Below are 19,358 nucleotides of genomic sequence, written 5' to 3' on the forward strand. Positions count from 1 at the left end.
AATGTCTCTCTGTGGTGTCTCGGGACATTGAACCTTTGGTCTGACCATGTTTTAATTATGACTTGGCTGGATTGTTTTATAATCAGATATTAGTTTTAAATTTTATTACAGACATGCTTTCACAGATGAATATCTGAATATTACTGCCCAACTTTTCCTCAAGTGTTGTAAATAATGATGTTGCGTTAAGAGCGTAATGATTTCTAAGCTTAGTGTTACTAAGATACAGTAAGATCGGTGTTTGTGTGTGTGATGTGTGTTTGTAATGACTACTTGCTACTGCAACTACAGAAGTGCACAGATGGATGTGCTCTCTTATGATGTCACAATTTTCTTTCTCTCTGCCTGGTGTGTGTGTGTGTGTAGGTCTGGGACCAGTGTGAGAAAGGAATTGCTGCATCACATGAGAAGCTGAAGGACTTTAAGCAAAAGCTTGCTGTGCCTTTACCCGACCACCATGAGGAGCTGCATACAGAACAGATCCGATGCAAGGTAAACACAAACACAGAAAATTTTACTCACCTTGTTGCTCCAGCAAAATCAATGTATCTTTCCGTCTCATTTTGGATTCTTTCCCTTTGCAGCCAGTTATGTTGCATTTTTATTACAACTATGTGCTGGTGTCAACCACTGTATTAGTAATACTATGGCTTGCTTCATATAGTATATAGATTATCTGTATTTGTGTGATGCCCCTGCATTTTGATAAATGTTTCATCTGCACAGCAGAGTATATTTTTCATGTATGATGTGAAGTAGAAGGTGGGTAAATCTACAGAATGTATATGCTAGATTTTCAGTGGAGCTTCTGTGACTTCGCCTGAGGGAACAATGTTGAGGTGCAGCTTTTTCCATCGTAATGATTCATCGATAAAGTGATAATTTTTTTTTTATTTGTTTGAGGTCTTGTTGACACTTCTGTTATCTGTGAATCACACACCATCACTATATTAGTTGGTGAATGCTTGCAGAGATATCAGTAACAACTATCAAATGCAATCAAGATCCCTCAGTTTGTGTTTGTGTGTGTGTGTGTGTGTGTGTGTGTGTGTGTGTGTGTGTGTGTGTGTGTGTGTGTGTGTGTGTGTGTGTGTGTGTGTGTGTGTGTGTGTAAGAGGGAAGGATATATGCAGACAACATACTAGCCCACTAGCATATGAAAATATTCTCAGCAGGGTTGGCCAAACTTTAGAATTTAAGAATTGGCTCTGTTTCAAAAAATGTGTTTGATTTTGAATCAAATAGGCCGTGCTCCACAGGATGTTGAATTGGGATGGCAGGAAGATTAATTTACTTTATTGCAACTCCAACAGGATAAAACTTAATACATAATTAATTTTGTTGAATATTTCAAATGTGTTTATGAATTTTGTGTGTGTGTGTGTATATGTGACAGGAATTAGAGGGCAGTATCGAAGGCTGGGCTGATAATGTAGCTGGGCTGTGTATACAGAGAGATTCTCTCTCCAATGGCCTCACTGCTGATGACCTCACAGTCCTACAGGAGAGAATTACATTACTGCAGAGACAGTGGGAGGAGACATGTCATCAGGTAAACACACACTCCTCAGTCAAGCTGTTAACACACAGTCTGTGTTCAAGCTTGGACTGTTTTGGTAACCTCACACAATTAAGATTTCATGCCATGGCCTCAACTTTATAGCAACTTAGTGAGTTTCCTACCTAAATTACGTATGTCCTATTTTACCTACTGTATGGCGCTGTAGGTGAATTCATTAAATTAGCTCAAAATATTTCACAAAAGATAAATTCATTTCAGATGGATATTTTCAATCTAAAAACATGTTGTTTTTTCATGAGATATTGAATGAATTCTGGTGTGGTTCTAATAATAGGAATATTTCAATAATGGTAATGAATTCCTTAGATTTGTAAGGGCTGTTCCTGAAAGATCTTTATATGACATGGTGGTCCAGGTCTTTGTGTTAGGAGGAGGCTTGCTTGCTGTCAGTCAGTTAATGAAGTTCTAGATGTGTCCTTGTTTACCTAGTCTGAGAAGTCTAGTGTAAAGGATTCTAGAAATGTTATTGTGCCCTGGAACTTGATGTGTCTTACTATGGAAGAGGCATGGGAAGGAAGGAAGAGGGCTAACACTTTAGAGATAATACCAGTCCAACTGTCACATTTATTCTTTTTATCATTCTGATCACCAACCTTTTTGTGTTGTCTGATAGCACACCATGTCCTTCATTAAATCTTACTCTTGGTGAGTACTCTCTGATCAAATGGTGTTAATTGATAATTTTGTGTCATCTCTGCAGCTGTCCCTGCGCAGACAGCAGGTGAGTGAGAGGCTGAACGAGTGGGCTGTGTTTAATGAGAAGAACAAAGAGCTGTGTGAGTGGCTCACCCACATGGAGAGCAAGGTCTCGCAGAATGGAGACATCAGCATTGAGGAGATGATTGAGAAACTCAGGAAGGTGATGCAATAGATGCAATGTCACATGAGTAATTATTAGCTTAAAACCTGCACATTTAAAATAAAAACACCTTTCAATTTAAGTAAATACTATTTACTTAAGCTCAAGGTTGCTAAATATGCAAGATATTTCAAACAATATGGGAAAAATCTAACCTGAAAGTCAAAAATGTAACTAAGATTAGAATGTTCAAATGAACAAACTTGCAATCTTTTTCCACCAGGACTATCAGGAAGAGATCTCTGGGGCTAAGGAGAACAAATATCAGCTGGAACAGATGGGGGAGAGACTGGCTCAGGCCAGCCATGAAAGCAAGGCTTCAGAAATCCAATACAAACTCAGCAAAGTCAATGAGCGCTGGCAGCATCTGCTCGACCTTATAGCAGCTAGGTAAGTCTCTTACCTACATTATATATCATGAAAATGAGCCAATTGTGCTTTACCATTGGATGTCCCATTGTACTTACTGCATTGTGCTGTAGGCGCTTTCAAATGTTAATTTTTAACATTTCAAATGTTAATTTACTTTACCTTTTATGAGTCTTTTATAGTTAGACAAAATGTGATAATTGAAATTCTACCAGAACAAAAACCCAAATAAAGTGTTTCAGAGAGGAATAAAGAGCATCTGTTAGTTGTATAGCAAATTAAAAAGGTATAAAAGGTATAATTCACACATTAGATGAACACAAAGTTAAAATGGGCAATTCCTTATTTTGCAGAGTAGCTTCTACATAAATAGAGACCTGTACACATAAAGTAACATTGCTAATGGACCGTGGGTGGACGGAAAATATTTTGAACCAGGATCATAAACATGACACCATAGTGCGTCTGGATATGACTGGTACAGACGAGTTGACTGCAGATAGGGCTAAAAGCCTCTCACATGTGTGGTGTTAATATCACTGTGTGAGAGGGCATTCTCCTCTATAATGTGCATGAGCTTACTGAGACAGCTGCAGTCCTGTATGTGATCATCCAGACCTCATTTTTCTCCTAGAGAATATTAGAATGCTGGTAGATTGACAGGTTTTTATTCAGATTTAATTAAAGTTACAAGAGCAGTAGGAGTTTTACCAGAACCAATCATATTTTATGTAATAAAACACACTCGCTCTCTCTCACTCCCTCTCTCTCTCTCTCTCTCTCTCTCTAACACACACATACAGGCCAGGTGTACTTATTTATCTGTTTTAATATTACCCGTACATCCAATGTTGCTCTTGTACAGAGGAAATTCGATGGTGATATTTTGCAATTAATTGGTTTGAAATTAATAAAATGAATGCTGAATGCTCCTTTGGAATTGGTCAGTGGTTTTCAACAAAGATTTCAACAATACTTTAACGCTGTCTATACTGTAAATAACAGGACAGTGGAATATGAACTTTGATTTAATAATTTCTTCATAACAATTATGGACTACTAAAAAAAATGTTTATGTTAGTTTTAAACCTTAAGATTCCAGTTATTATTGTTTTATACCTAAATTTCCCCTTAATGTTTTTATTTTATTGTAATAATGCTTTTAATTTTTTTTATTATTATTGACACACAGATATTCCAGTCCTCTGATCAGCACATGCTAATGACTGTCATCTTATTTTAGCCACAGCAGAATTTGTCACTCCCAGCTGCTCATGCCTGCACTTGAGAGCAGTATACACACACACACACACACACACACACACACCAAGCAGGGGGTTAGCTTGGACACTTTGTTGTTCAGAAGAAAGAGAAGGGGAATTTGGACAGGGTGGAAGTTTTTCTTTCTTTTGGGACACTTGATCGGTAAGATTCAGCCCAATGGTGCTGGAAATGGGCACTGATAACATGGCAGGATGCCAAGGACAGGACTCAGATCTGCCAGAATGTGACTGCGATATTAACAGGCAGGAAAATATTTATCCACTTATTCATATTTGCATGCATATTTGCATCGGAATGCAGTGCTGGAAGTTATTCTGTATTATTTGATCCTTTGCATGTCTTATGGCCAAATGTCTGAAATGTAGTTTATTAGTTTTCTTGGGTGATATATGTAGTACCTTTAAATGAATCTACCTTGTATTTACTTGCCCCATAATGTCTAAATGTACATTTTAGAGCCAGACAGCTTCTCTGAACACCACAGTTTGCCATACATTTTACAGATAAATGAATAAAAAGCCATTACATGCTGAAATTAATGACCTTTCTCTGTTGTTGCTATGGGCTTAAAGGTTTAATTTTGTCTGTGGGCAGTGCTTTAGGAATGTTGCTTGAAGCCTGCAGCCATTGTGAAACATCCACATTACCAAGGTTACATAGGGGCTTTATCTCACCAGGGCAAAATCCTATCTTTGTTTTTGTTAAATGTCTACAGCATACAACAGAGTTTCATTCCAAGTTTGATAAAGTTGAAACATGAGCACTCTGCATCAGCGATCGTTTGTTTAAATCTAATCTGAGATAAGAAACTACTTTAAGATATAGATATGCAATGGTGGCACCTTTGAAACATGCTATGCTGGTATGCGTGAGTGTCTGTGCCACTGCATTAAGCATGTGATTCAATATTTTTAGGCTCATTCAGAGATTTTTTGGGAAGCATTGATGCCATTGGATTGCATTCTGTGTCTGCTCATGTTGACATATTTGCTATACACATTCTACATGATATTGCATTTGATATAATGTATCAGTTAACTATTTAAAGAACAAGGGACAAAATAGAAGTAATATTGTAATTGTACATTGTATATGCTGTACTTAAGAGTATATAAAATATGTTTACATTTAACATTTAATCAATATAGTATTTTAACAAAGATTAAAGATTGGCTGTATACCCAATATGCATTTTGACACTTAAATGTTTCTTGGCTGTCTTTTGACCAAACCTCATTCATGTCAATGGTGTACCTCACATAAAGATACTGTATGCCATCATGATGAAGTAAATGATAACTGACTTTTCATTTCTTTGGGAGAACTATTCATTAAATACAGTCTCTTCTCTTGGCCTCTCTCTGCCTCTCTGTTTCTGGGATCTTTAGGGTAAAGAAGCTACGGGAGACACTAGTAGCTGTGCAGCAGCTGGATAAGAACATGAGCAGTCTGCGCTCCTGGCTGGCTCAAATTGAGACTGAACTCTCAAGACCCATTGTCTATGAGACCTGTGACTCCCATGAGATCCAAAGAAAACTCAACCAGCAGCAGGTAACACACATACAGAAATAATACAAACATTCTCATTTGATCACATAATGGTATGTAAACATACAATAGTATTTCTAAGGAAAGGCCAATACCTATTTGTGGTCATTTTCCTGAGATGTAAAAGACACACACTGGTTAAATCTCTCAAAGTAAAGTGAGAGTTGAGTCTCTGAAGTCTCTTCAGACAAAATTAGATCTGGACTTTACCTGGCTCACTCCCAGACCCACTGACCCACTTACTGTTTCATCACGAGCACTTATCCTCACTTTACCCCAGGGACTAAAAACGATTCAAGGAACGAAAAAAAATGAAATTTCTTGCAGAACGTAACCAAAAACCAGAACAAAATGATTGTCAATTGTTTCGGAGTGAAAACATTATTTTAAAATGCTCATAATCAGTTATAACCGGTTAATTTAGTTCCAATATTTTTTTTCATGAAACCAAAGGCCAAAGGCTTTATCTCAGAAAATATTTGGAACTTCACCACTTCAAGTTGCCTGAAAAAATTAAACGTGCTTTGATCCTGAAGGAAACTGCTGCATCATACATTTCTTAGCCTAATTGCCTGTTGTGGATGTTGCATTCTCTGAATGAAGACCTTTTTAACAACAATGTATAATAACTATATACATGCACGGCTATATATGATGCATAATACAAATTTGTTGCTGCCGGGTTTTGACTCTGAAGCAGATCTATAAATAAAATTATACTGTAAATAACTGTGTTACGAAGACAGACGAGGAGTGGGTAGCTAAATGCGGTTTTATTGTAAATAACTAGACAAACACAACTGGAACAAACAAAACATCCACGATGGGAAACAAAAGATATAAACAGGGGAAAACATCCACGACGGGCTCAGGCAGGAACACAGACCAGAATATACAAGGCATAAACATTCACTTACAACAATCACATCCAAACATCTACATTCAACGATCGACAATGACTGGGGAACAAACAGGGTTTAAATACACAGACATGATAACGACAAAATGACATGCTGGTGAGAACAATAACAAAGTGATGAGGGCCGGAAATCATGGGAATTGTAGTCTATGACGGTGACACAAGAAACACGGGGCAGACAACCAGGGATCGTAACAAACTGTCAATTAACTGTTTATGATTTCTGTTCTGATAAATTAATCACACAGGAATTTTTGTTTTGTTTATTTTAGCATATTTTGGTGAGGCAAATGGCAAATTTTAGGCTTGTTTTTCCAGACCGTGTAACTTGTTTCACTTGCAAAATCTGGCAACACTGCAATTGGTATTTCCCCCACCCATTATAGTGCAGAGTACAGTCATTTTAAAAAGAATGTTATTAACTGTTCTTTAATTGTGCTCTAATGGTAACCATTTGGAAAGGAGGCTGCAGAACTTCTGAAACAGAATGAAAGCATACACTTTTTGCTCAGAATGTACTGAAATGAAAACATTTAGTTTTTAGTTCCTGCTTTACTCAGCATCTACCAGCACACTTCATCTTCTCTTTGCATCAGAGACCAGTTATCGTTACACTCATATGATCGTAAAGAGGCAATATCATTCTTTATCATTTGGACCTGATGATGCCACATAAATTATTGTGGTGGGTATTAGGGCTGGGTATTGATACAGATTTCCAGATTCAATTTGATTCCAATTCACTAGCTCTCGATTCAATTTCGATTTGATTCAATATCAATTCATATGGGATAATTTATTTCCTTTTGCTTACATATAAAATAAATAATCTCCCAGCTAATGCTGTTAATTATACAGGAGACCTTTAAACTAGGTTCATTAGGAAAGTATACATTTTACTAATTCGTGCTGAGTGACACCAGTGAGGCTTCCTAAGCAACCAATTGGCCCGGTTGCTTGGGAGGGTAGAGTCACGTTGGGTTAACCTCCTCGTGGTCGCTATAATGTGGTTCTCGCTCCCAGCGGGGCATGTGGTGTGTTGTGCGTGGATGCCGTGGAGAATAGCGTGAAGCCTCCACATGCTCAAGGTCTCTACTGTAATGCGTTCAACAAGCCACGTGATAAGATGCACAGATTGACGATCCGCAACTGAGATTCATCCTTGTTGTCACTGTTGAATAGTGGAAGAGAAGAAATTACTGAGGCAAGGCTCTTGGGATCACGCATAAACTTCACATCCTTTGGAATTTCCCAGTAAAAGCGACCCACTCCCATCATATGAAAATCAGACTATAACATTTACATTTATGCATTTGGCAGATGCTTTTATCCAAAGCGGCTTACAGTGCACTTATTATGGGGACAATCCCCCCGGAGCAACCTGGAGTTAAGTGCCTTACTCAAGAACACAATGATGGTGTCTGTGGGGATCAAACCAGCGACCTTCTGATTCACAGTCATGTGCTTTAGGCCACCACCACACCACTCCACTCCTCTATAAGCTTTAATAGGCAACCTAGGAAGTCCAGAAAGGGCAAATTTTTTAAGTTGAGTTACAAGCCATTCACACATTGGCAAAAAAAAGGAAATATTACATATTGCACCTTTAAATGTTCGCATGTTAACTAGAGGACTCGAATGGCTTTACCTCGTCTGTGTGATGCATGATTAGAATTAAATGTTTTTTGTAGTTGTTTTTGATCAAGAACTGACTGTAAAGAACAGAAAGGTTATTAAGAGACAGTATTCAATGACAATTGCGTTGCGTGGTTCTCGTTCTTGGACACGCATTACGCCGATCAACTTTTATTCTCAGCACGGCGTGAAGGGGTCTCGCTGCTGAACACTCATTTCTAAACTACACAATTACTGTTGAGTGAAATGTCAACATTTTCCAGCCAGTTGCCAAATATATTCATTTTTATCGCATAGCACAAAATTTGGTTGCAAATACGAGTGATTTCCTCTCATTGTAGTGGGTTGCACATTGAGTGATATATCGATCTTGGGATTTAAGAATCAATATCCTTCAAATGAATATCACGATGCATCGGCAAAACTATATTTTACCCAGCCCTAGTGGTTAAAAGTATCAAAATGGCAAGCGCGTTACCATGAAATGTATCAGTCTATAATTTTCAGAATGTCAGATGCCCTGTAGTTTCCGAAATCTGAGAACAGGTGTTTTGGTAACACAGTGTCCATCCAGCATTGTAAAGGGTATCCCTGCCTACTGTAAAAATCTCATTGGTTCAAAATCTCACTCCTCTCAACTGTACATTAAACATCAATGTCTTCTGATTGGCTGTGGTTTTGTGGCATTGCGCTGCAGCTTCACATTCAGTGTACACATACAAATTACTTGTTGCTGGAAGCTTGTCACATCATGCCTTGTTAGGACACGCTGAGGCAGATTTTTAAAGCGAAGTAATATTTATTGTGCAGGATTTGCAGAGGGACATCGAGAAGCACAGCACAGGTGTGGCGTCAGTGCTGAACCTCTGTGAGGTGTTGCTACATGACTGTGACGCCTGTGCCACTGAGGCCGAATGTGAATCCATCCAACAGTCCACACGCAGCCTGGACCGCCGCTGGAGAAACATCTGCGCTATCGCCATGGAGAGGAGGCTCAAGTGAGTTTGTGTTTTTGTTTCCATAGGTAAACTCAGCATGGTATTTAAAGGAGAATGTACACTTTTGTTTCTGTGTATAAATATGAACTTATAAAGACTGCAGATGTAAATGTAAGAACATTCATGGGCTGGAGGTTGTTAGTGTATTAGTATTGTTGATGTTGAGTGGGGCCACCAGTCAAACAGTTGTTGGAGCATGCGTCGTGCCTATTGTCTTATCATCGTGGATGTTGAGTTTAGTACATGATGAATTATTGAACAGCTGTCATTTCGAAGTATTTCTTGGTAAACCTCTTGGTAAAATTGTGTGTTTGCAGAATTGAGGAGACATGGAGACTGTGGCAGAAGTTTCTGGATGATTACTCTCGTTTTGAGGAGTGGCTCAAAGTCTCAGAGAGGACAGCAGCTCTGCCCAACTCCTCTGGAGTGCTTTACACCGTAGCTAAAGAGGAGCTTAAGAAGTTTGAGGTAATCCGAGATCCACAGAGAAAGTCAGTAGGGTTGAGAAGAGATCAAGTTTCTGTCACTAGCCAGCACCAGCCTGTCCCATGAGTCAGATATTTGCACATTCACATTCCAGAGACTGGGTCAATGGGGTCATTTTTACACTGGTCTCACTGCTGTAATTAAAAAAAGACAGTTCAGGAAACAAAAAAGCACACTTCAACCTAACTCTCAAAGAGTACTAGGTTTTTATGGTATACAGAACTATCATTCATGATTGAAACCAATGCTAAAAGTGCTAAATTAGATAACAAGGATTTCTTAGAAAGCATTTTGCAAAGTGTAGCAAGCCAGTCCAGTTTTAAAAAATATTTTTGGGGGTAAATCTTTAACTTGGTTAACATAGTATTATCCCCTGTGAACATATCATGTAATGGATAGTCGCTACAGGATCCACCACAAAAACAAACAAACATATGTACAGATTGTATGTAAATAATGCATATATTACTGTATTGCAGGCATTTCAGAGACAGGTGCAGGAGTGTCTGACCCAGCTGGAGCTGATCAATAAGCAGTATCGGCGGCTGGCCCGTGAGAACCGCACAGACTCATCCTGCCGACTACGCCAAATGGTGCATGATGGGAACCAACGGTGGGACATCCTACAGAGGAGAGTTGCTGCCATCTTGCGCAGGCTTAAGGTAATGTTTGGACAGTTTCATGTTATACTTTGTAAACACTATTTTATTCAATAGCTCTTTAACAGTCACTATTGACATTGAACCATTGCCTCAAAGAAGGGCAGTGTGATAAATTAGTCTCTCTTTGGTCCTGCAGCATTTCATTGGTCAGCGAGAAGAGTTTGAGACAGCCAGAGATGGTATTCTGGTGTGGCTGACTGAGATGGACCTGCAGCTCACTAACATTGAGCACTTCTCAGAGTGTGATGTGCAGGCTAAGATCAAACAACTAAAGGTAAGCACCGTTTTTGCTTGTGTTTGTCTGTTTGTTTGGAATTGTTACAGCAAGGGTTATTCATGCGACCACTTAGGGGGTTCTCAGAGGTTCTGCATGGAGCCTGCCAAATATTGTTTGATCTAAAACTTTAGGTTACTAATATAACACTGGTTCTCTGATAACAGGAATGAGATGTCTCATTAATAAAGTAGTCCGGGGCCTGGCTAGTATTGAGTATTGACGCTGTCCACCACCCCTGGAGTCACAAGTTTGAATCCAGTGCATGCTGAGTGACTCCAGCCAGGTCTCCTAAGCAACCAAATTAGTCCAGGTGCTAGAGAGGGTCACATGAGGTAACCTCCTCGTGGTCGTGATTAGGTGTTCTCGCTCTCAATGGGGAGCGTGGTAAGTTGTCCGTGGATCGCGGAGAGTAGCATGAGCCTCCACATGCTGTGAGACTCTGCAGTGTTATGCACAGCGAGCCACTTGATAAGATGTGCTGATTGACTGTTTTAGAATATATTATGTACAGTATGTATGATGCATTTATGGTGTGTGTTACAGGCGTTTCAGCAGGAGATCTGTCTGAACATGGGAAAGATGGAAAGTGTGTTTGGGCAGGGGGAAGTGCTGATGGAGAAGAGTGAGCCTCTGGATGCTGCTGTCATAGAGGAGGAGCTGGATGAGCTGCAGAGATACTGTAGAGAGGTGTTTGGTCGGGTGGAGCGCTATTACAGCAAACTCACTCGTTTGCAGGTGAGATACACATAATACAACTAATTCATTAAATCATACATTTACTCCTTACAGTTTAATTTAAGTTTTAATGTAGACACAATTAGTCATGCCATGCTTTTAAATCCATTAATGAGAATTATATATATATATATATATATATATATATATATATATATATATATATATATATATATACATTTAGTAATTTGTTTATTAAGTTTTACTAAACTTTTATTGAAAACAACCAATGAAATCTGTTTCACTGTAAATTGTAATTGCTCAAAAATATGGTCATTCATCCTTGTGAAGAGATGTCTCAGTCAGCACAGCATTGCATTACACCTAAAACTAATGCTTACTATTAATTGATGCTCTTTAAATAAAACAAGCAGTGATGATGGGTGAACTTGATTTGAGTCAGTGATCAATCTAAAAACAGCTGCTGAATTAAAATTAAAATTTAACTAATTCAGGTAGCAGGTTTAAGGAGATGTATGGCAGAACGTTCAGTCTCAGTCACCATTCACTTTCATTGAAAAAAGACACAATGAAAATGAATGTGGTCTGAGGTGATCAGTCTCTAGCAATCTTCTTAACATTTCATTTTGTATTCCAGCTAGCCGATGATGAGTGTGAAGGCTCAGATCGTGAATTTGAGTCTGGTGACTTCTCAGATCTTCAGTGGGGTGAGGATGGTTCTTTGTCCCAGTCATCGAGCAGACCACCCTCAGCTACCACAGCTCCTGCTCGTACAAATGGCTCTGGCCGTGACACCCCTGCCAGCGTCGATTCCATCCCTCTGGAATGGGACCATGACTATGACCTGGACCCCATGGGCCATACCATGTCTGCCGAGCGGGGGGGACAAAACAAAGATGACAATGAAGAGTTACTGTGTATCGCCACTGCAGCACTTACTGGTGGGTGTGCTTGTCTTGAAGGATGCAAATTTAAGTGCAATAAATAATGTCCCAGCTGAGTGTCCACCACTTTTAGCAGGCTTCTCTATAAACTGTTGGTATACTGTATCTATGTTGTATTTCTTTTTTTCACAGACGTTGTGATTCCCGAGAGCCCTGAGGCTTATATAAAACTAACAGAAAAAACTTTGAGGTCCTCCTCTGGTAGGCAATAAGCTGTGGCATGCTAAATTTATGCTAATTCACACTGCATGCTGAAGTGCCCTTTTCAAATAACATTCCATCATTTCTAAACAAAGGCATGTCAGTATCCCAAGCTTGCCACAATTGCCAAACTAAACAATTTCATCCATCTTTTTGCACTTTGTTTGCCAACGATATGCCAGGTTCCTTTCATTGCAACAATAGTCTGATGTCACTGCTGAAAAAACAACTCTTAGGTTATGGCATTATGAAGTTGGAACCACATGCATGCCATACGTTTAGCTCTGTGGATAGGATCATTGCATGGAACAGTTTTACATTCACACAATCAATCCAGCATGTAACAGTCAACACCATCTTCCATTATTCACATACATTTTGATGTTTTATTTGAAATTTGCAATTTGTTGTAACTGAAGATACACAACCAGTCAAAATAAATTGATCTCTGGATTTGAAGCAAGGCAAATGGTAGCTGCTTTAAAGAAGCTAAAATATAAGATAGTTGTGCTAAAATTCCGAACTTTAATTTCTCATTCTAAATGTTGAAAGTTTTAATAAAGATTGAGTAGGCCTATGTGTTTCTAAACTTTTGACTGGTAGTTAGGTTCTGTGTATAAAATTCATGTTCCATATTCAGCAAAAAAACATTAATAAAACATCTTATTAAAACTTGTGCCTTACTGTGTGAGCATTTTATTAACGTTATTTCATAATGATCCTTAGCACACTAACTTTGAAGGTGATCCTTTGACACCCCACTTTAATCAATGCATAATTTCCCACAGGTGAAGCAGTTCGGTTATTAGATAATATGCTGGATACTGGCCGCTACAATCTACAACAAACAGATGGTGCAATGGGTGGCCATGATACCTCTTACATGGGCTATGTAAGTACAAATTTGATATTGCACTCAGGACCCATTTAGTCTGTATTGGTAGTATGTAGCCATGGAATGAGAAGTTGATGGACATTTGATTTACTAGTGGATTTTATGTGTTTGTGTGCTCTGCACAGATGCGGTTAATGGATGACTGTCATGGCAGTCTGAAAGCAGTGAAGAGGGCTGAGGGAGAGCTGGTGGAAGAAGAGGATAACCTGTCAGGACTCAGCAACCCTGACAACACAGAGACACAGATCACAGGTTAGACACAAAGACACACAGGACGTAGAGCATAGGGTCAGGCCTATTCAACTGCTGGCCCACAGGCCTAATCCAGCACGTTAGTCACAAATATATCAGAAACATATTAGATCAAATGTGGGCAGTAGCCAACACTGTTAATTACTGTTAGATAATACTCACAGATTACTTCCTTGTATTGTTTTTTGTTGTTGTTGTTTTTTTTTAGGACAGTTCAATTCTCACAAAATCAGAAATCTTTGACAGTTTTTGTGAGAATTACCCAGTATCCTTTACAAAATATTATAGTATTCTAGCCCAGCATGTCCGAAATAATTGTTCTATTTGGCCTACTTTTTTGTGAAGTTGATTATCTCTGGTATATTTCTGAATTATTTTTTTCCAAATTAATTATAATATTGTGCATTACATTGTTTCTTTCAGGTGTGATTGAGCGCTGGGAGCTGATTCAGGCCCAGTCTGCTGATGTACATCATAGACAGAGAGAAGACCTGGTGCTGTGGCAACAGCTGACCTCTGAACTGGATGCCATGGAGGTGTGGCTCAGCCAGGCTGAGGCAGAGTTAGCAGAACTGAGGAGGAGAGATCTCAGTACAGATATACACACTATTGAGCAGAAGATCAGAAAACTGAAGGTTTGTGTTTCCCAATGGTTTACAATCAACTATTTGTTCATATGGATATGTTTGTGTGCTTCTGCATGTAATACAGTATTACTGTAAATATTGTAGTTAACTAACCCTTAGCTGTCTACAGCATTAAAATAATTGTGCACTCACATATACACCCATACTGAGAGTTTATATCAGGCAGGATGTCAGTATAACAGAAATAAACCTGAGGAAACCCACAGCATCCCACTGCCCCACATACACTGCTAGGTCAGCTCTTAGAACATCTGATATCAACAGTTATTTTTACTCTCACTTACATTAGTGTAGTCCAAAGGCTGAAAATGGAACCTGTCCTTCAAGGCAATTTAACAACAAAAACAAACAAATAAAGGCCTAATAACGCAAAACCTGGATACTCTCATATTTACACTTAAATAGAAATAAAGGTGACACTTTACAATAAGGTTCTGTACATTAAATTTTTTTAATGCATTAGGAATCATAAATTAAAAATGAACAATATTTTTAAAGCATATTTATCCATTAGTATATGTAGAATGTAACATTGACCAAGATAACATCAATGCTGTTAATTATTGTTAACTTATGTTTCTCAACTGGTGGGTAGCATCTTAAAAATGTCTCACAGGTCTGTTTAGCAGTGAAAGAACAATGGCAGAGTTCTTTGTGATATTTCGGGCAACAGAGGAACATTTTATGACATTCATCTCGCTTTCAGTGCTTTAAGCGCTTAACATGCACGAAATATTATTATTATTATAACCTTTATTTTAACAGGTTAATTCCTTGAGTTTAAAATCTCTTTTCCAAGAGAGAAATATGCTTCTCATCTGAAAAACGTGATGCTATTGAAGCCTGGTCTTCCAATGATCTGCTCTGATCACTTTATCTCAAGTTATCTCAACTTTTTACACAAACAGGAGCTACAGAAAGCCATGGATTCCCTTAAATCCAAAGTACTGTCCCTGAACTTAAGTAGCGTTGCACTCCTCCAATCAGAATCAGAGAAGAGCAAGGAGCTGAAAGCTAGACTCAAAGACATGAACACATGCTGGGATCGACTGGGAAAGTCTCTTAAGGAGTGGAGAACAGCTCTTCAGGATGCTCTTATGCAGTGCCAGGTACATACACTGACAACACATAGCTAGCCTTATATATAAAGACAAATACACATAGGTAGACACGGGACTGCACTCACACTGTGTGCTTTTCTTCAGGAGTTCCATGAGCTGAGTCATGGTCTTCTGCTCTGGCTGGAGAACATTGACCGCAGGAGGAATGAGATTGTCCCCATCTCATCAGGGCTAGATCGACATACACTACGAGCTCATTACAGAGCACTGAAGGTACCTCTTTTATTATTCTGTGGGTGGGTGGGTTAGAGTGGGTTCTCAGTATGGGTGATTGCTTTCTGGATTGGATGAACAAAGGCCGAAGCCATATATGCAATACTATCTGCCCTATATAGTATGCTCAGTTAGGAATAGTGCATCACAAATCAAAGTACATAACATAAGCGTATGTCAAAGGTGCATTAATTCTGTTGGATTTTCAAAATATTCATCCTTGCTTAATTTTTTATGATTCTTTGGAAGAGGATTGGTTTGAATCAGTTCTCTGATTTGGTAATAAGGTGATATTTTTTTGTGTTGTACTGGCTCAGTTCATACCTGAAAGTGCATCCTTAGACATTGGTAGGTAGTGCTGTAGGTTCTTTTCACCCTTAGCAGTAGGATGCAAATTGAAATTCAGCCATGGTCGCAAAGTTCTTAAAATTCTCAAACGTTGAAAAACAATGTATTAGAACACAAATGTTAATCTTTTACTAACCTAAAATACATTCCCAAATGCTTCTTCACAGCAAATTCATCGGGAGCTAACAGAGACTGAGCAGAGAGTGAATGGTTTGCAGGAGCTCTCAGTGCAGCTGCTGGTGCAGGCACATGGGAGCGAGTGTCTGGAGGCCCAAGAGAGGGTGCATGTCATTGGGAACCGCCTATGTCTACTCCTGAAGGCTGTTAGCGAGGATCTGGAACGGCTAGAAAAAGAGCTTCAGGATTCTGGGGACAAACAGGTTAGTCTAAAAGCGCATCGTTAATATTTCAGCTCTTTCTAGTCTTCTTCCAACTATTAATCTGTTTTAGAGGCACAAAGGTGTTGATAATAAGGGAACACCTTATTACTCACAACAGAGTATGTGACTGGTGTAGAGCAACAGAAATCCTGCTCCTTGTGATGAAGAAGTATAAGAGCAATATCAGAGAGTAAATGCCAACACTCTGACTTTGAAAAAAAATCTCCTCTCTCCAGGAATAATCATGTTATTCCTCATTGTTTTATGTTCTCACTTGACTTTTCACCACACTCACAGGATGCATCCCTCTGGTCTGTTATAAACGAGGCAGATTCTTCTGGATTGGTCAATCCTGTTTCAGAGATCAGCATTTCCACTAAACGACAATCGGTAACCCAACACTTCTCCCTTTTTTAAAATATAATTTTTGGCATGCAACGAAGGTCACACTCCTGCTACATTAAGGAAGCTTTTATCAAGGGAACTGCAAAAGATTTTCAAAAAAATGTTTCCATTATAATCCCTCTGGTATTATTTCACTACCTCAGCCCCCTGTAAATATGTTGGCTTGATCACAGAAGTAATTTCTTTTTAAAATGATACAAGAAATACTGGTTTTACCTTTCAGACATGTTTTAAATCAATTCAAACAACTGTTATCACCAGTCAAATGGATTTGTTTTACAGGCACACTCTGTAATTATTTCCTTGTTAAAAAAAGGTGCACTCCTAAATAAATTAATTGCAATTTTGTAATATATGTATACAATCACAGCCATTCACATGAGATGAGGACTCTAGTCATATCATTAACCTTATAAAAGCTGTTTTAGTCTACATGGAGAGGGTCCCCTCACGGGGGCTGCCATATTAGAATCACATGATCATCTGAATACTACTCGCTAAATCTCAGTAACCTAAAATTTCACTCATGGATTAAAGTAATCATGGTTGACTATGAATCAGTTCTACAATATTATCTGAAACTGAAAACTATAGATTTGTAATGATGTTACATTCACACTACTAGGTGTTGGTGTAAGTCCTAAATTCTGCAAACACAGAAGTTACTGAGTGCACCTTTTAAGGTGTCTGTTCTGAAAAGCCCAATTTCTTGCACCTTGCAAGTTTTTATTTTTATTTTTGTCATTGCCACTGAATTCATTTGCTGCTGCATTTTGTTTTGTTGTTACTGATTTGTTTTTATATTGTTGGCCTGGCTATAAATCTCTGCTTGTCACCACAAGTTTTGTCCTTATTTGCTGGGACTGAAACATTTTCTTTCTTTCTTTTACCCCTCCCTCCCTATTGCTCATTGCACAACAGCTACGAGGCAAATGTAGTGTGTCAGAACCAGGATCCTCAGCCAGACTTCCACGCCGCAGGTACCTGTCTATTGGACTTTAGAATGCAGGGGGGATGATGGAGCCAGATCCAGATCCATTACATTAGAACCATTCAAATCAGAGGAGAGATCCCTTGGTGGTGTTGTGAAGGGTTGACTTCTAAGAAATAATTTTTTTTGGAACCTATTCAAGGATTCTTTCTTAGTAATCTTTCTTCCACACACTGTTATTTGTTCTTTTTCCCCAAAACATAATATTGAGTCTGACATTTAAACAGATGCTTGCTGGATGTCCTTTGAACATAATAGTTTTAAAGAAAATTGTTCAAAGTCCTTTTAGATCCATCACCTTTCACAATTCTTAATACCATGTGAAAATATTGACATTTATCAGTCATTTTCTAGACCATGTGATTTTTGTTGCTTTCATCTTCTTTTCGCAATTTTATTTTTTGTGCAAACAATGCCCTCACTTCCATCTCTGCCTTATATCAGAGACAAATTCAAATCAGTCATAAAAATGCATAATACTTCATAAAAACTTTCACTAATAGCAAACAAGCATGATGTTATGTAATGCTTAACATAGTGTTTACATTCAAATAGTTCATATTTCTAAATTTTATTTGACAATATTCATATTTGAATGTGTTACTGATTTGTTAAGCATTAAATAATGTTTGTTTTGACTTAATGAAAAATAATAATGAAGTATTACTGAATATGGAAATAATGTTTTTGATGGTATGTAACCAAGAACAAAATATGTATGGAAATTCAAAAATGCCTATAATACATCCATAAAATATGACTGCAAATGAATACACATCTATCAGTAAGAAATCATTTATGAATATATGCAAATATCAAAACAGTGACAGAAGCTAGTTTATTTATATAGTTGACTATTACAAACTATGAACCCTTTCACATTTTCATAAAAAAACTAAATATAAGTAATTTCTCTGTATTGTGTATTTGCCCAAAAACGTTTGTGTGTGTATTTTTATATATATATATATTTCAGAATGACTGATAAATAACCTATTGGCACAATCTGTCCTAGGTTGCCCAGCGTTTCTGGCTGCGCTTTGTCTCAGTCTGGTTCCTCCGGGTCACAAGGTGGCGTTGCTGTGGCTCGCTGCCAGCCCTTTCTGCTGCGAGTGATCCGGGCAGCTCTGCCTCTACAGCTCCTACTGCTGCTCATAGTGGGCCTAACCTGTCTGGTGCCCATGACTGAAGAAGATTACAGTTGTGCCCATGCCAACAATTTTGCCCGATCCTTCCATCCCATGCTGCGCTACACCAATGGCCCACCACCTGTATGAGCTGGATGAGACTTTACCAATGCCTTTTTATTTTTTATATTATATTTAAAATAACTGCAGGGCTTAGCAGGACACAGAATGGACTTGTGTGACAGCCAAAGTTGATTGTTCCTGTTCCTGTAAAGTTCAAGTCAGCTGCTAGTTTCATTTTTCACTCAACCGTGTACCACTATTGAAATTATTGGAATGTAGAATAGTGTTGGACTTCTGTACTAAGGGACAAATTCGAAAGTACAGTAAAATTGGTGAACCTTTACTGTCCCAATGAAACAGAAGAAAAACTAAAGCTTGTATTATGTACTTAATAGCACTGACATAATAATAAGGTACTGCAACTATACCGTCCAAGAAAATGGCCAAAATTATTTG

At 38.4% G+C, this 19,358-nt stretch overlaps 1 protein-coding gene across 1 annotated transcript in view; it reads left to right on the forward strand.

Moving 5' to 3' along the window:
• Positions 1-19,004, forward strand: part of syne1a (spectrin repeat containing, nuclear envelope 1a) — a 173,155-nt gene extending 154,151 nt beyond the window's left edge. Inside the window, exons 126-146 of the mRNA XM_052098241.1 lie at positions 367-492; positions 1,397-1,552; positions 2,283-2,441; positions 2,665-2,831; positions 5,483-5,645; positions 9,007-9,194; positions 9,512-9,662; positions 10,160-10,342; positions 10,479-10,616; positions 11,163-11,354; positions 11,953-12,256; positions 12,392-12,460; positions 13,249-13,352; positions 13,481-13,607; positions 14,031-14,242; positions 15,163-15,363; positions 15,460-15,588; positions 16,104-16,316; positions 16,614-16,706; positions 17,643-17,701; positions 18,728-19,004. Of these exons, the coding sequence (XP_051954201.1) occupies positions 367-492; positions 1,397-1,552; positions 2,283-2,441; positions 2,665-2,831; positions 5,483-5,645; positions 9,007-9,194; positions 9,512-9,662; positions 10,160-10,342; positions 10,479-10,616; positions 11,163-11,354; positions 11,953-12,256; positions 12,392-12,460; positions 13,249-13,352; positions 13,481-13,607; positions 14,031-14,242; positions 15,163-15,363; positions 15,460-15,588; positions 16,104-16,316; positions 16,614-16,706; positions 17,643-17,701; positions 18,728-18,989 (3,396 nt within the window). The 3' untranslated portion in view covers positions 18,990-19,004. The remainder of the gene's footprint in view (positions 1-366; positions 493-1,396; positions 1,553-2,282; positions 2,442-2,664; positions 2,832-5,482; positions 5,646-9,006; positions 9,195-9,511; positions 9,663-10,159; positions 10,343-10,478; positions 10,617-11,162; positions 11,355-11,952; positions 12,257-12,391; positions 12,461-13,248; positions 13,353-13,480; positions 13,608-14,030; positions 14,243-15,162; positions 15,364-15,459; positions 15,589-16,103; positions 16,317-16,613; positions 16,707-17,642; positions 17,702-18,727) is intronic.
• Positions 19,005-19,358: the final 354 nt, after the last annotated feature.

This window comes from Xyrauchen texanus, chromosome 30 (assembly GCF_025860055.1).
Source record: "Xyrauchen texanus isolate HMW12.3.18 chromosome 30, RBS_HiC_50CHRs, whole genome shotgun sequence".
Taxonomy (NCBI): domain Eukaryota; kingdom Metazoa; phylum Chordata; class Actinopteri; order Cypriniformes; family Catostomidae; genus Xyrauchen; species Xyrauchen texanus.